A 17,837-nucleotide genomic window follows, 5' to 3' on the forward strand; every position below is an offset into this window, starting at 1 on the left:
TAGTTTGATAGAACTTTTTTATTCTGATAAGTTTACATAAGTATGAGAAGGTTCTATCGTCATGTTATTCAATGTTGGATAGTATAAAAAGGTATTATCAATAATACATGTCGATGATACAATAAAAACAATAATTACAATGATACCGTACAATATTTTTGTAAAAGTAGGTATAAATTATAATATAGACTTAATAATATTATTATCTTATTATTAAAAATTAAATTAAAAAACTATTTAGAATGTAATAAATTTCAACTGCCACCAATATTTATATTTATAATTTTGTTTTAATGTTTTTTAAGACGTTTCAACGATGATGTGATAATGTTATATTACTTATTATAGTTATAGTATTAGTGGGGTTATAAATTACAATGTAGTCTTAATCTGCAATATAATTAAAATAATAAAATTAGGTAGGTAGGTACATTAAGCAATTTAATTATTTATTCGCTCAAAATTTTAATAATTGTTTTCAATTAAACATTAAAATGATGTAAAAACAAATTTCATTATAAATATTGATGTTGCATGACGTGTCGGTAACTCTGATAAGAAGTAAAAATATTGTATGGAATCACAAAAAAAGAAAAAAGTTCTATGTATATCATATAATTTAGCTGGAATAATGAAAAGGTTCCATACACAGAACTTTTTTATTCTTATACACTTTTTTCCAGTTTTTTGGGTTTTATAAAATGTGTGGATGTCTAATACTTAATATTAACAATGTATCTGACAATAATTGTATTTATTATTCATAAAAATTTTGGTTATACTCATAAGATAACCTGAAAAAAAGATATTGGGTATTAAAGTTAAGAATCGCTCTGCTGAACAATTGGATATTGTGACATAGAACCTTTTCATTCTCAACCCGCGACATATTATTATATTATACACCATTTGTATTTATTTAATTTTTTTTTCTAGATTCTGAGTGAAACGATGAATCAATACGATTTTACAATGGTGTGTGTTTTTTTTATTTTTGTATCTGTGTACACGATAGATAATCGAAATAATGCTTCGATTTTCAACTTCAGTATCTTGTTCGATGGAAAGTGAATATTTTTGGTACATTGGGGAAGTCAAAATTTAAAAATCCCAATAGTTTTCTAAAGCGCTAGGAAAAACAATACAAAAATTAAGGAAAAACGGGATTTTTGACATAATTTATCATTACTCACTTTTTAAATAGTAATTTTAAGTTATAATTTTGCGAAATTGAATATTCAAACGAAAAAATTCTAACCATTTTAATTATTACAACATATTAATTTTAGCGAGTTGAAACTTTTCGCCATTATGAATATTATTATTTTCTATTCCCACACAATATATTATTATACTGTAGCTAAGTTACAGTAATTGAATTCCATGAAACTACTAAGCACAATTCAAAATTAAATTAGCTGTTCTAACATAATTTATTATAAGTTCCATTTGAAATACAATTTTTGTTTTCCTAATTATAATTACATGACTGACGTGCACATGAAGTTCCTCGCCTGGATATAATTAGGCCTAATGGGAGATTCACTTAATTATTATTAATTATCACAACTAAATTTATTCCAATTATTACAACTAGCCAAACGCATGCAGTAGGAAAATTAGTTTATTTTATTTTTTTGAAATTGTTGTGTATCATCGCATAGAAGAAAGTGTTTAATTCTGGCATTCTAAACATTAATATCTTTTCTTTTTTTTTCAGTTTGTAACCGACGGCGCCGCGAGAACTGCAGCTCTCGCATTGCTTTAATATTAATATCTATATTATATTATAAGATAAGCGTAGGTAACATAAATACGATAAAATAATATCGGCATACAATAATAATACATAGTATTGATAACAATGGTATATAATACATGTATGTTCAAAGTTAAATATATACCTAATTTAAAAACAAACAAAATTAGTACGGAATGACTTAAATAAGTTTATCATACTGAAGGACAAATTATAAACGTGAATTTTAAACGAGTTTTTTGGTCACTCAGATAGCATAATATTATATGGTTCCTACCTACTTCAGTTATCCTAAACTGGCATTTGCTTGGTCGTGTAATTTAACAACGTAAATGAAAGAAAAAAACAGACAAGCTCAAAAATAGTATTAACATTACTGTTGATGATAACCAAATAAACTAGTCTCGACAATCATAATAGCTATGCACTTATATATTATGTTGAATGTAATTATAAATAAACACTACACTGACAGTGTAGTTTAGATTTAAATTAAAATGTAATAAAAAATGATATTGTTTAGGTAGGTACTTGCTAACATTTTTATTTTATTTTATTCAAAATAATTTTTATATAACAAAGATATTATACAATAGTCAAACTGATACATAGCTAAATAGGTACGACTAGGGAAATCTAAACGTATAAAGCTAATATCCGACACAGCCGTATCGTTATTTATTGGAGTTTAACAATGGAGAGAATAACATTTTTGTTTGTCTTATTACTTGTCAGCTTATCGTGCGACTGTGACAATTCTAAAAATGAAAGCGACGAATCCAAAGCATGTAAATAAATAGTTTAATAAAAAATTTGTTGATATTAATCACACGCATTGGTTATAGTTTTGTAATAATATTCGTTTCTCACGCTGCAGATACTTACGGCATGCCGATAAAACGTTTCAGAAATGACATTGTAAAAACCAACAATATCCAAGGTGAGGAGACACGATATTTCACAATGAGCGATGAGCCAGTATTAGATCCATATCCTTCTAAGATACCGTAAATAAAAATAAAAATATAATAACTATTACGTAGGCTATAACCTTATATTTATTCCGTTATAACGCAATGAAAATTTGTATTGCTCGTTTAATTATAGTTTTTTTTTTCATTTCTTAACTAATAAGACATTCCTAAATCCTAGCCTATGTGACTATCAACAACTACAGATGTTTACAGAAGGTTTTAATTTTGATTTTTTTTTTTGGTATTTTTAATTGATGTATTTATGACGTAAGTATAAAATGACGTAGTTATACATGACAAAGCTATTATGGTGGCTTAATGGTAAGTTGTTATTTAAACAATTATTTCGTGAGGACGTCTACGTCTAAGGTGGCGTTGGAGCGGTGGTCTAATGTTGAGTTAGCAGTACATTGATCCTGTTGACTTACATTTATATCATTAAATACCACTATATTTTTGACATAATTTATTCGTATAATAAAGGTATATTATTTTAGGTCTTTAATGGATCCTTCAAAGTCCATTGGATTTTTGCACCCACAAGAAATCAGTCTCGCAGATCAATGTTTTCCTAGGCCACAGTGTGATTTTTTTAATATGTACAGAACAATAGACGGCAGTTGTAATAATTTACTATACCCAACTTGGGGACAAACTAACACAGCAAACACTCGAATTATTCACGCTAATTATTCAGATGGTATATATTTTATTGAATATTCCAAAATATTTTATATTTAAATGCCATTAAATTATTATGAAATCATATTTTTCTCAGGTTACTCTCAACCAAGGAAGTCGGTAACTGGTCACGAATTGCCGGAAGTCCGAAAAATACGTAAAACCATATTTAAAGACATTGACAAAACTTCACCGAAATATAATTTATTTGTCATGCAATATGCTCAAATCATTACACACGATACGGCAAGCACATTAATCAAAGAAAAAGGTGATAATTTCTAAAAAAAAAATACATTTTTTATCATGGTAGAATGTGAAGTTATTTACGAAAACCGTTTTTACCTTTATCTATTTGAAATAATAATATTGCTCGAAATGGTGATGGTCATAGCCAACACAGTGACTCGACAAAACCAATAGATATTTTTAAAATGTCGATTGCTGAATGCTAAGTTATAACAGCTTAAAACAATCTAATATTATCATAATATTTTAATTAATAAGTTATATGTTACACTAGGTAGTTATTTGATAATATACGTAATTAATGTGTAAATACTACTGTCTTACGAAAACATAATTTGTGTCAGATTTAAATTTGATGCACAATAAGTTAAAATATAAAACTTCATAGTAAGATTTGTATTCCAATCATTAGTTAACTAACAAATATGGAACCAACACCTAAAATATAATCATTAGGTAATTAATAATACGTGTGTATTGTTTGCTATTGACGTGGTTTCGACTATTTCGTAGGTATAAATAAAATATGTGATTCATCAAAACAGTTAATACCTAATCAATATTATTTACCCATATTGTGTGTGATTTAAACATAAAAATAATAGTATTACAAACTTTGTTCACATTATCTGTTTAAATTATGTTTGTATTATACTCGTGTACGATTGAATATATCAATACTAAATACAAAATCGATGATTAATCGTAATTCATATAATAATTCCAAATCCATTACTTACTTATCAAATCTAAACGATATCATTATATAAAAGGGCCTTATGGTCCAGTGAAGTGTTGCAATGATGATGGTTCAACGCCCGAAATTCTACCGAAAGAATGTCTTCAGATTAGAATCCCACACGACGAACCAGGATCAAAGTACCGATGCTTATCCATACCCAGATCACTTGACACATCGGATAAGGGTTGTGACATTAAACCGGTCAGACAAGTAAGAGTTTGCACTCTTTACACGTAGGTACATTCGATTTGAATATAATTCTCATTTTCATCAGTTACCTAATAATAATAAAACAAATAGACTAAAAAAAATTTATCAATAATTTGTTGATTTTCGTTTTCAAATTTATTTTAGATTTTTGGAGCCTCCAGTTTTATTGACGCTTCAGTATTATATGGCACAAACTATGAAACATCGCGTTCTATAAGAACATTTAAATATGGAAAGCTCAGACGGCAGTTGGGACCTAATGGAAAATCGTTCTTACCCAATGTCAAAAAAGCAACAGCACTTTGCAACGTCACTCAAGATAACACAGTGTGCTACCTTTCAGGTAATTATTATAATAAGTTTATATAAAGAATTAGGTTAGGTTCTAATTATTTAAAACGATTTCTTCTAATTGTAAAATATGTACCTAGTTCAGTTCCTGTTAGTTATTAAAGGCATAAATAGCAACTTTGGTGATAAATGGCAAATAATAAAAGTTATATTAAGTACTTTTAATTTATAAAATAAATGATCAATATACTAATGTTTAACAAACTTGATGAACATGCTTTTAAAAATAAACATTGGAATTTTAATCAGTTAATTTTAAATGTTTTCAACAAAGAATTTGCAATGATGATAAGTTAAATATTAAGTTACATTTTATAATAGTATTGCACATATTACATAATTAAACTTTATAAATATTAATTTCTTTATAATATATTAACTTTTATTTTATACATTTATAATAATACATTTTAATTTGCATAGTACCTTTAAAAATAATACAATTCAGTATATTTTTTTATTTTTTTTCATTAGAAAGTTTTTTCAGTACCTACATAATATTAATTTCTTACTAATTGTTATTTATTAAGGAACGTATACACGAGAGCATATTAATTTTGAACGAATATCTGTGAATGATCACGTGCAACACATGTAACTTATGACGTATTGTAGACGTGTGCGTGAGCGTTCAGATCCATTCGTCGTCATTCGGAGGTTGGGGGTAAGGGGGACTGATGTGGCTACTTGGTTGGCCTCCGTCACTGACGTGTTATGAGGTAAAGCATCGTCCGGTAACGCTAGTTCTTAGATGGATGACCACCCGGGTTTTTAGAGACAAATCCTCCACGAGTTGATCAACCAACCGTAAACCCCTTACATAATACACTAATGACAGTGATAGTAGTTGTCAATGCTTAAGATCAATAAAAAAAAATTATAATAATTAACATACTGTTTATGGAAGTGGGATGTTATAATATATTGTTGCGTTTTCAGGTGATCCAAGAATTAACATGCAGCCAGAAATGACAGTTGTTATAACTTCATTATTGAGACTACATAACTATTTATGCGATGAGCTTAGTTGCTTGAACCCCAATTGGGATGATGAGCGAATATACCAAGAAGCCAGGAGAATTCTCATCGCAATGCACCAACACATTACATACAATGAACTCGTTCCAATTATTTTAGGTTGGTCATATGTTCAGTGAATTTAGTAATTTTGTGCATGTTAGATACTAATTTGATTTAAGGTATTATACCATTCTAACTATAAAATCGTATTTTATTCTTGCATATTATATTATACTTATTAGAGTATAAGACATTTGTGAATATTCATCTATAACATTTTACTACTAGTTTAGTACTATTAGTTTGACGATATTTAATACATAGGTATGTACCTACTTAATGTCTTAATACTTTGATAAAGACTGATTAATTAGCAGAAATCCTTCTGTAAATAATAATTTTTTAGAACTTATTTATTATACTGGTAACTATTTATTTTTCGGAATATGCATTTGTCAGTATTACAATTTTTAAATTGTACTCATAATATTTATTGATCTGTTAAAGCTAAATTAAATATAATTTTTGATAGATTTAATTAAGTTTGTTTTCATGATTTTACACATTTTGGAATATTTAATGCATTATATTATCTTCAATGCAAATTTTCCTATTTTTGAGTGCGTATAATTCAATGTTTTTTTAATGTTTTAGGAGCATTCATTTTACAGCCCTTGTAAATAATTATCATTAAGAATAGGTATACCATATTGACATATTATAATTATAATTAAGATTAAAAACAAAATGATGTGTTAATAATAATGTATTATGATTTAAATGAGTAAGATCAATAGTTAAAATAACTATGTAGAAATACATAAAATAACTGTACGCAGTATATGAAAATGTCTGAGGTTCAATCTACATTTAAGTGATTTAATTATATAATTGTTACAAACAAAAACATTAATATTAAAATTATTTAAAAAGTGCATGAGTCTATTTAAGGGATAATTCTTGCTAGGTATACAACTTAGGTACGTTGGAATGGCATATACAACGTTCGACTTGTCTTATAACTGTCCATCATTAAATATGATTAAAATATCAAAATATATGCATAAAATGCTATAGGCATTACGCATACATTTAATATTATTATTTTTGATCGCTGCAGGAAAAGATTTTGCCAAGGAAAATTATTTACTACCGATGACTAATGGATTTGACGATAGTTACGATCAATATTTGAATCCGACTACAACAACCAGTTTTACAGGCGCCGCATACAGATCAATGCATAGCTCCATACGTGGCTTTATTGAGTAAAATATAACAGCGATTTAGTATACTGTTATGAGTCCACCGTAATAATCATACTCCATAATTTGTATTTATTATTACAGATTGGTAAGTGAAGCCCGAAAAATAACATCTAGAATACGGATAAGTGATTTCTTTTTTAAACCGGACATAGTACAAAGACAAGATAATTATGATAGCTTCACCAGAGGATTACTTACGCAACATGCACAAGAAGTAGATCAATATTTTACAGAAGAGGTACGTAAATACAATATTTAATATTCGTACAAAACGTTGTGATATTTATTAACTTTGAACAGTAAATGAAAGGTTTCACGCTATAATCTCCCATGCTGAATTTTTTAATATTTGTATAGATAAGTGAGTCCGCAATCAGAATTCCGGAAAGACGTCAAAAAGTTGACCTGGTTAGCATAGACATGGCACGTGGTAGAGATTTCGGAGAGCCACCTTATAATAAATTTAGGAAACTCTGCGGATTGAGCGAAGCCAAGACATTTGACAGCTTGATTGATCAAATGGATAAAAAAGTAAATATTTCGCAAATCATTTACGAATAAAAATGTATAAAGACGCAAAAAGATTAATGAATTGCCTATTATATTTTATTTGTCGAAAAATTAAGCATATTGAGGCCTTATCGAAGATGTACGAACACGTGGACGATATTGATTATTACGTGGCTGGTCTCTTGGAAAAATCAAAACCTGGATCTCTGTTGGGCCATACGTTCCAATGTGTAGTCGGAGAGATGTTTTTTAGATTCAAGTATGGCGATCGATATTATTACGAATTCGGGAATCAGATTGGTTCTTTTAAACTAGGTAACATATATACACAACTATCATACTACAATATGACAGTCATAATTATTAATCATTGTGCAGAGTTATGATACTATATTTTATGATATCGCTATTCGCTGACCATTGTTATAATAGCCACAAATACATATTGCTCTATAGTCTATAATATCGTCATATTGTTTGTCGGACAGAACAACTCAATGAAATAAGAAAAACGACACTGGCACTGCTCGTGTGTTTAACATCGGACATTTATTCTGTACAACGCAATATGTTTGAAATACCCAGTAGTCGGTGAGTACCTTTTATGCACAACAGGATCAATTTTGTAATTGTATTGAAAATGTTTCTGTATAGGTACTATATTATGTAATATTTTATTAAACGGACAAATAGAAATATCCTTATTTTTAAATTGATATTTTTTACTGGTTATGTTTAAGCTATGGCGAATAGTGTAATAGTAATTCCTTATAGTAAATCCGTGTCAAGATAATTATTAATTTACAGGAACAACAAAAATAGGTATATGAAAAACTATGTGATTTGTAATAATATGATATTTATAATTTTCCAGTAATCCATTGGTAACCTGCAATTCTATACCAAAACTCGATTTGTCTGCCTGGAAAGAAGATTAAAATATAACATTTAAATAATTGGATTACATGTTTTATAAATGATATATACTTTCTAAATATTTTACGCCTTTTGAGTCAAGAAAGGTCGACATTGTAACTTTTAATTGGAATATTTGGATGATTTTTTTAGCTTTTCGTCAAAATAAATTATAAATCAATACTTTTGGTTTTCGTGCATTACCTTCTCTTACTTTTTGCTACAACTTATTTAATTATAAATACGTGTTGATATTAATTTATGATTTATTTTCCTCCGTCAAAATTAATACTTTTGTCTGATGGACAATAAAAGAAAGAAAGAAAGATAACTTTAAATTATCGAATATGCAATGTATATTATTAGCTCCTCGTCATCTTAAAATAACATATGTATAACTCGTAATAATAATTTGAATTTTATTGAATTTTTTTGGTTTACTGTCAGTTAAAACGACGGAAAAATCTAAATTCAAAATATAATAATAATCTATAATAAAATTGATTCTTCAATCGTCTTTATCAGTGCCATAGCCAGACATTTTTTTTTTGGGGGGGGGGAGGGGGGGCACTTAATTTTTGCTCTAGTTTTGCAATGCTAGAATATCTAACTATTAACCCTTTGTTCATAAAGTATATACTCTTTTTATGTCAATATATTTATTATAACAATTTATTAACATTATTGTTAAGTGTAAACCATGTTAATGTATTCATTAATATATAAGTTAACCTATTAACATATCATTATATCAATATGTGTTGTAAAAAAACATTTAATTTTTTGTTCGAATATCATTACTATTTACTAACAAGAATACAAGACTCTATTATTAAGGCTGTTAAAAGCTGTCCGTTTTTTCATGCATTTAGACCAATAAGCGGAAAAAATATACTTCTAGTTGTCCAATTTTAATTTTAAAAAAATTTTAGAATTTCTTCACTTTTTGTCTGTTTTGTAGGAAGTGATTTGTTTTTGTGTAATAGATACTAAAGTAAAAGTGAATTTTGAAACAGTCCATATTTTAATATATTATATGATAGTATAGCCAGTATAGGTCGTTCCCTTACACTGCCATTTTAATTCCTTAACGTGATAAAATGATTTAGTGGGGGTACTATTGAAATAGTATATTTAAGCCATGCACATAACATAGAATATAATACAAGCCAAAAACATTTCAGGGAGGGAGACACGTACCACCAGTCCCCCAGACCACTTGGCTACGTAACTAGTTTTTGTGATAGAATTTGAAATTTAAATATAAAATTGTATAATTTTTTAAGAGCACGTCGAACTCACATAATATGTTGTCTCCGTCATACACACAAACTACACAGCAAATTTTCGTTTACTCATTTCAATAGACTATTAGTTCCAAAAACTAGTGTAATGATATGCTCACACACCATTATAATAAACTAAAATTTTACAGATTAATAAACAACAGCCAGACTGTCGCTTGTAGAAATCGGTCGCATCAAATAAAACCATTGATAACGACAACTAAGATATTGACACGCACTCATAACAATATTACGTAGGATGTGTGTGACTTTATTTTATGCTGACGCCAAAGAATAATCTAGTTCCCAGGCCCACGATAATTTAGTGAAAAAGCCACCCACCACTCTCTGGTCAGCATCCTCGCGTCCCTTAAATCAGTGCATGAGCACCAGCCATCAAGTAACAACCTCTCAAGTATCAAACCGATTTCAACGAGCGACAACTGGACTTCTTATGCAAGCAATAATCAGTGCGTTCGTTAATTCAATTTGTGTATTTGAAGTAGTACTTTATTTTATCTAAAACCTAAAACTCTTACAATATTGTCTACGAATAACTGCGAATCAGGTAAGGCATATGATATAATATTTTATGTTGATTGCAGTCAATACGTTCTATATGCTTTTTTCCATAAAATTATATTATACGGTGTATTTGATATAATTCTCGAATATACGATCTCGAGAGCCCTCTGAACATCTGGAGGAAGGTAATAGCGTAATTTTTACAATTCTAACTTTTACTATTTTAATATAACTATCGGCAGGAGCCGTATATTTATACTTAGATTTTATTTTATCTAATTTTACGTTATTACACTAGTATGGAATGACTTAAATAAGTATATCCCTACCGAAGGACAATATTATATTATAAAAGTGAAGGTTTTAAAATTATTGAGTTTTTTGGTCATTTAGATAGCATATAATATATTATGGTGCCTACCGCACTTATCCTAAACTGCACATGCACGGTCGTGAGTTTTGATAACGTAAATGAAAAAACAACCCAACTCGAAAATTATAATAACATTACCTATACACTAGTCTCAACAATCATAACAGTTATGAACTTATATTAAGTTCAATGTAATTTGAAATAAAGACCAAAACAACTGTAGTTTTGATTTAAATTAAATTGTAAATTGTAATAAACAGTTGTATTGTTTACTAATATTGTAATTTTATTTTATTACAACGTGATAACTTTTGTATGATAGTAAATTATGTAAACATACCTATTATACAACAATTCAAACTGATACATAGCTAAATAGGACTAATGAAATCTAAACGTATAAAGCTAATATCAGACATCGTCATTGCGTTTTTTATTGGAGTTCAACAATGGAAATAGTTACAGTTTTGTTAGTCTTACTTGTCAGCTTATCGTGCGACTGTGAAAATTTACAAAATGAAAGTGACGAACCTAGCGCATGTAATTAAATAGTTTACTGTACAATTTATTGATATTAATCATACATTGGTTATACCTTATATATAGTTTTGTAATAATATTCGTTTCTCACGTTGCAGATACTTACGGCATGCCAAGAAAACGTGGCAGAAATTACGTAGTAAAAACCAACAATATCCAAGGTGAGGAGACGCGATATTTCACAATGAGCGATGATGAGACAGTGTTAGATCCATATCCTTCTAAGATACCGTAAATATAAAAAGAAATATAATTAATATTATACCCTACCTACCTACCTACCTATCCATTTTATTCCGGTATAACGTAATACAGTGTTGTATTGCTCGTTTAATTATAATTTATATTATTAAATATCATTATGTATGTAACATAATTTATTAGTATAATATAGGTGTACTATTATTTTAGGTCTTTAATGGATCCTTCAAAGTCCATTGGATTTCTACACCCACAGGAAATCAGTCTCGCAGATCAATGTTTTCCTAGGCCACAGTGTGATTTTTTTTACATGTACAGAACCATAGACGGTAGTTGTAATAATTTACTATACCCAACTTGGGGACAAACTAACACGGCAAACACACGAATTATTCAAGCTAATTATTCGGATGGTAAATATTTTATTGAATATTTATATTTAAATGTTATTATATAATAATTCGGTTATATAATCTCAGGTTACTCTGAACTAAGAAAATCGGTATCTGGTCACGAATTGCCGGAAGTCCGAAAAATACGTAAAACCATATTCAAAGACATTGACAAATTTTCACCAAAACATAATTTATTTGTCATGCAATATGCTCAAATCATTTCACATGATACAACAAACACACTATTAAAAGAAACAGGTGAGTATTTGCAAAAAAAAATATTATGTGAGTATAAAATTATTTATGAAAACGTTTTGTACCTATCTGGCTATCTATTTGAAATATTTGCTCAAAATAGTGATGATGGTTATAGCCAACACAGTTACTCAAAAAATGCAATGGATATTTTTATTGAGTTATCATAATTTAAAAAAATCTTATGTTATAATATTTAAAATTATAAGTTATATTTTATACTGTTTGATAAAATACGGAAAAACTCACGGAAATTCACAAAAACTTAATTTATTTGTTGTTGCTTATATTTTGTTATTACATAAGTTATTACCATTTATATATTAAAAATACGGTCTTGCTATAAAACAGAATTTCTGTCAGATTTAAATTTGATGTACAATAAGCTAAAATATATAGGTAATTAATAATACGTGTGTATTGTTTGCTATTGACGTGGTTTCGACTATTTCGTAGGTATAAATAAAATATGTGATTCATCAAAACAGTTAATACCTAATCAATATTATTTACCCATATTGTGAGTGATTTAAACATAAAAATAATAGCTAGTATTACAAAATGTGTTCACATTATCTGTTTAAATTATGTTTGTATTATACTCGTGTACGATAGAATATAATCAATACTAAATACAAAATCGATGATTAATCGTAATTCATATAATAATTCCAAATCCATTACTTACTTATAAAATCTAAACGATATCAATATATCATTATATAAAAGGGCCTTATGGTCCAGTGAAGTGTTGCAATGAAGATGGTTCAACGCCCGAAATTCTACCAAAAGAATGTCTTCAGATTAGAATCCCACACGACGAACCAGAATCAAAGTACCGATGCTTATCCATACCCAGATCACTTGACACATCGGATAAGGGTTGTGACATTAAACCGGTCAGACAAGTAAGAGTTTGCACTCTTTACACGTAGGTACATTCGATTTGAATATAATTCTCATTTTCATCAGTTACCTAATAATAATAAAACAAATAGACTAAAAAAAATTTATCAATAATTTGTTGATTTTCGTTTTCAAATTTATTTTAGATTTTTGGAGCCTCCAGTTTTATTGACGCTTCAGTATTATATGGCACAGACTATGAAACATCTCGTTCTATAAGAACATTTAAATATGGAAAGCTCAGACGGCAGTTGGGACCTAATGGAAAACTGTTCTTACCCAATGTTAAAAAAGCAACAGAATTTTGCAACGTCACTCAAGATAACACAGTGTGCTACCTTTCAGGTAATTATTATAAGTTTATAAGTTGATATAAACAATTAGGTACAATAGGTTCTAATTATTTAATACGATTTCTTCTAATTTTAAAAAAATAACCTACGCCATGTCCTGTTCGTTATTAAAACAATGAATATCAACTTTTGTGATAACTGGCAAATAATAGTTTTATTAAGTACTAGTATGTAATTAATAAATGAACAATTAATTTTCAACAGAATTGGTGGGAATTCCTTTAAAAATTAACGTTGACATTTTTAAACAATTAAATGTATTCAACAAATAATTTACGATGATGATAAGTTAGATAAGTTATTTTTAAAAGGTATTGCCCATAAATTAACTACATACATATGTGTTTTAATTTGTTGATATATCAACATTTATTTTATACATTTTAATTTTCATAGTACCTATTATAGTAATAATACGTAGTTTAATGTTATTTTATTTAATTTTCATTAGAAAGTTTTATTTAGTACATAATATTAATTATTATTATTTATAAAAGCGCGTACACCAGAGCATAGGTATTTTGTGAAGGAATGCTCGCAAACTATCACGCATGGCACATTATGCGTGAGCGTTCTGATCCATTTGTCAATATTAGGGGATCTGGTGTGGCTCGGTAGTTGGACTCAGTTACTAACATGTTCTGAGGTCAAGCATCGTCTGGCGCCGCTAGTTCCCGGATGTGTGACCACCTGGGTTTTTAGTGACAATTTCTCGCCCCACATACACATGTTCCTCAACAAACCGTACCCCCCCCTACATAACGCTAATGCCCATAGTTTCCGATGTTTAAAATCAATAAACAAAAAAAAATAATAATAATAATTAACATTATGTCGTATGCTAGTGCAATAATTGTCGATGCTGAAAACAATATTATAATAATAATATAACGTTTTATGCGATTGAAATGTTATAACATATTGTTGTGTTTTTGTGTTTATCAGGTGACCCAAGAACTAACATAACGCCAGACACGGTAGTTGCTACAACTTCTTTAATGAGACTACATAACTATTTATGCGATGAGCTTAGTTGCTTGAACCCCAATTGGGACGATGAGCGAATATACCAAGAAGCCAGGAGAATTCTCATCGCAATGCACCAACACATTACATACAATGAACTCGTTCCAATTATTTTAGGTTGGTCATATGTTCAGTGAATTTAGTAATTTTGTGCATGTTAGATACTAATTTGATTCAAGGTATTTTACAATTCTAACTATAAAATCGTATTTTATTCTTGCATATTATATTAGACTTATTAGAGTATGTATTTAATGTCTTAATACTTTGATATAGAACGGTTATTTCGCAGACATTTTTTGCTACTACGACATTATCTACTAGTAACTAAATATTTTTCAGAATATACATTTTTTTGTAATAACTTTTTTAAATTTTACTCTTAATATTTATTGACTCCGTTAAAGCTGAATTAAATAATATTATAACTATGGATAGATTTTATTAAGTTTGTTTTTATGATTATAACAATTTTGGAATCATTAATGCATTTTTATGTAAATTTTCCTATTTTTGAGTGCGTATAAATCAATGTTTTTTCATGTTTTTGGTGCATTCAATTTACAGCTCTGGTCAATAATAACCGTTAATAATAGGTTCATCATCTTATAATATAAGAATATAGATAAATAAAAAAGTTTGAGTTTAATGATATTATTTTTTTATTTATTATGATTTAAACGGGTAGAATCAAAAATTATTACAATAAGTATATGGAAATACATAAAATTACAATATACAGTAAGTACATGATGTTGTGTGAGGTTCAATTTACATTTAAGTGATAACTGATTATACTACTAAAAGGTATACATTAAAAAATTAACAAAACTTTAATTAAACATATCATTGTTAATTTATTTAAAAATTTCAATGAGATGGCACGTCAGATGTTTTGACTTGTCTTATTGTATTTCATTAAAGATGATTAAAATATCAAATATGCATATATTTAGTATTACTATTATTTTTGATCGCTGCAGGAAGAGATTTTGCCAAGGAAAATTATTTACTACCGATGACTAATGGATTTGACGATAGTTACGATCAATATTTGAATCCGACTACAACAACCAGTTTTACAGGCGCCGCATACAGATCAATGCATAGCTCCATACGTGGCTTTATTGAGTAAAATATAACAGCGATTTAGTATACTGTTATGAGTCCACCGTAATAATCATACTCCATAATTTGTATTTATTATTACAGACTGGTAAGTGAAGCCCGAAAAATAACATCTAGAATACGGATAAGTGATTTCTTTTTTAAACCGGACATAGTACAAAGACAAGATAATTATGATAGCTTCACCAGAGGATTACTTACACAACATGCACAAGAAGTAGATCAATATTTTACAGAAGAGGTAGTATATACGGTATACCTATTATACTATACACAATATTTAGAATTTATATAAAATTTTGTGATATAATATTAGTATATTATATGAATTGGGTTAATCGCTATAATCTCACATGCTGACTTTTTATTATTTATATATTATATAGATAAGTGAGTCCGCAATCAGAATTCCGAAAAGACATCGAAGAGTCGACTTGGTCAGCATTGACATGGCACGTGGTAGAGATTACGGAGAACCGTCTTATAATAAATTTAGGAAACTCTGTGGTTTGAGCGAGGCCAAGACCTTTGACAGCTTGATAGATCAAATGGATAAAAAAGTAAAAACTTCAGATATTTTGAATATCATTTACGAATATAAATGTATGGAATCCCATAACAATAAATTAATTATTCATGGTCTATCTAAATTCTAAAAACTTATCTAACGAAGCATGTTGAGGCATTATCAAAAATATACGAACACGTGGACGATATTGACTATTTCGTAGCTGGTATGTTGGAAAAACCTAAGCCCGGATCTCTCTTAGGACATACGTTCCAATGTGATGTCGGAGAGATGTTTTTCAGATACAAGTATGGCGATAGATACTATTACGAATTCGGGAATCAGATTGGTTCTTTTAAACTAGGTAACCTATATATTACTATGATATTACAATAATATGCCTATAATAATTACTAATTATTGTACATTTATAATATAATATTTTATGATATCGCTATTCGCTGACCATTGTTGTAATATCCATAAATACCTATCGTCTTAATAATATATTGTTTGTCGAACAGAACAACTCAATGAAATAAGAAAAACGTCATTAGCACTCATTGTGTGCTCAACATCGGATATTTATTCTGTACAACGCAATATGTTTGAAATACCTAGTAGTCGGTTAGTAACTTTTACTGCACAACAGTATCTATAAATTTTGTAATTTTAGTTAAAATGTTTTTGTATGGGTATCTCCTATATTATTATATAGGTACCTAATATTATATTAAATGGACAAACAGGAAATATTGTTATTTTTAAATTTAAATTTTATAAATGAATAGTGGTGTATCTGTTTTAAACCAGTATGTGATTAGAGTAGATTCGTTTCAAGTTAATATTATTAATATACAGAAACCAAAAATATGTGAAAAAAACTACTCAATTTAAAATAATATTTTATTTATAATTTTTCAGGAATCCATTGGTAACCTGCAACTCTTTACCAAAACTCGATTTGTCTGCCTGGAAAGAAGATTAAAATATAATATTCCAATATCTGGATTACATGCATATATAATTTGATATATAGTTTTTAAATATTTTAGGCTTTTCGAGTCAAAACATTTTCTACTTTGTAACTTTTAAATGGAAAATGTATATAATTTATTTAGTGTATTGTCTAAATAAATTTAAAACAAGATTCTTTTGGTATTCGTGTACTTATTATAAATTTATTACCTTCTCTTACTTATCGCTCCTCTACAATTAATTTAATAATAAATACGTGTGGATGTTTTTTTTTAGATTCTGAGCTGAGTGATAAATGTATTGATTTTACAATAATGTGTATTTTTTTATTAATTATTTTTTATTTTTGTGTCACTACCGTACGGGGCAGTAAAACTGCTTAGATTTTCTTCAAAGTATCTTGTTTGATGGGAAAGTGAATCTAGTTGGTGCATTCGGGAGGACAACATTTTAAATTCACAATATTTTTCAAAAGCGCCGTGATTTTTGTCAAAATCGATTTTGGTTTTTAGCGTAACTTTAAAACAAATGACCATTCAATTTTCACCAAATATTTATATTAGCATTTTCTATACACCATAAAATATTTAAAATATTTTGATTTGTTTTGTACTGTTTACGGACATTATTCATTTTTAATTTTTTAATTTTTTTCTATGAATGTCAATAAAATTTTATTTGTCG

At 28.3% G+C, this 17,837-nt stretch overlaps 2 protein-coding genes across 5 annotated transcripts; both read left to right on the top strand.

Moving 5' to 3' along the window:
• The first annotated feature begins 1,681 nt into the window (after positions 1-1,681).
• On the top strand, positions 1,682-9,142 carry LOC132945413 (peroxidase-like). 3 transcript variants are annotated; one of them, XM_061015148.1, is made up of 13 exons: positions 1,682-2,547; positions 2,637-2,766; positions 3,231-3,433; positions 3,512-3,685; positions 4,437-4,615; positions 4,760-4,958; positions 5,906-6,103; positions 7,107-7,254; positions 7,336-7,492; positions 7,612-7,785; positions 7,881-8,079; positions 8,253-8,355; positions 8,639-9,142. In XM_061015148.1, exons 1-13 carry the CDS (start codon positions 2,454-2,456, stop codon positions 8,700-8,702), a joined length of 2,022 nt encoding a protein of 673 aa, XP_060871131.1. In that variant the 5' UTR covers positions 1,682-2,453; the 3' UTR covers positions 8,703-9,142. The 3 variants fall into 3 exon arrangements, with proteins under 3 accessions (XP_060871131.1, XP_060871132.1, XP_060871133.1); XM_061015150.1 differs by having other exon boundaries at positions 2,473-2,547; positions 2,637-2,699; XM_061015149.1 differs by lacking the exon at positions 8,639-9,142 and having other exon boundaries at positions 1,683-2,547; positions 8,143-8,271.
• Positions 9,143-9,279: 137 nt separating this feature from the next.
• On the top strand, positions 9,280-17,335 carry LOC132945415 (peroxidase-like). Of its 2 annotated transcripts, none has more exons than XM_061015151.1 (13): positions 9,280-11,403; positions 11,502-11,634; positions 11,815-12,017; positions 12,084-12,257; positions 12,984-13,162; positions 13,307-13,505; positions 14,459-14,656; positions 15,523-15,670; positions 15,752-15,908; positions 16,054-16,227; positions 16,341-16,539; positions 16,700-16,802; positions 17,100-17,335. In XM_061015151.1, exons 1-13 carry the CDS (start codon positions 11,313-11,315, stop codon positions 17,161-17,163), a joined length of 2,022 nt encoding a protein of 673 aa, XP_060871134.1. In that variant the 5' UTR covers positions 9,280-11,312; the 3' UTR covers positions 17,164-17,335. The 2 variants fall into 2 exon arrangements, with proteins under 2 accessions (XP_060871134.1, XP_060871135.1); XM_061015152.1 differs by having other exon boundaries at positions 9,280-10,533.
• Positions 17,336-17,837: the final 502 nt, after the last annotated feature.

The sequence above is a fragment of the Metopolophium dirhodum genome, chromosome 5 (assembly GCF_019925205.1).
Source record: "Metopolophium dirhodum isolate CAU chromosome 5, ASM1992520v1, whole genome shotgun sequence".
Lineage (NCBI taxonomy): Eukaryota > Metazoa > Arthropoda > Insecta > Hemiptera > Aphididae > Metopolophium > Metopolophium dirhodum.

Bases quoted from the DNA above. Each gene is read 5' to 3' on its own strand.
- LOC132945415 (XM_061015151.1), top strand. From the start codon at position 11,313: ATGGAAATAGTTACAGTTTTGTTAGTCTTACTTGTCAGCTTATCGTGC. The intron at 16,540-16,699 runs GTAACCTATATA...TTTGTCGAACAG, and splicing joins GATTGGTTCTTTTAAACTAG to AACAACTCAATGAAATAAGA. The intron at 16,803-17,099 runs GTTAGTAACTTT...ATAATTTTTCAG, and splicing joins TTTGAAATACCTAGTAGTCG to GAATCCATTGGTAACCTGCA.
- LOC132945413 (XM_061015148.1), top strand. From the start codon at position 2,454: ATGGAGAGAATAACATTTTTGTTTGTCTTATTACTTGTCAGCTTATCG. The intron at 2,767-3,230 runs GTAAATAAAAAT...ATATTATTTTAG, and splicing joins CCATATCCTTCTAAGATACC to GTCTTTAATGGATCCTTCAA. The intron at 4,959-5,905 runs GTAATTATTATA...TTGCGTTTTCAG, and splicing joins CACAGTGTGCTACCTTTCAG to GTGATCCAAGAATTAACATG.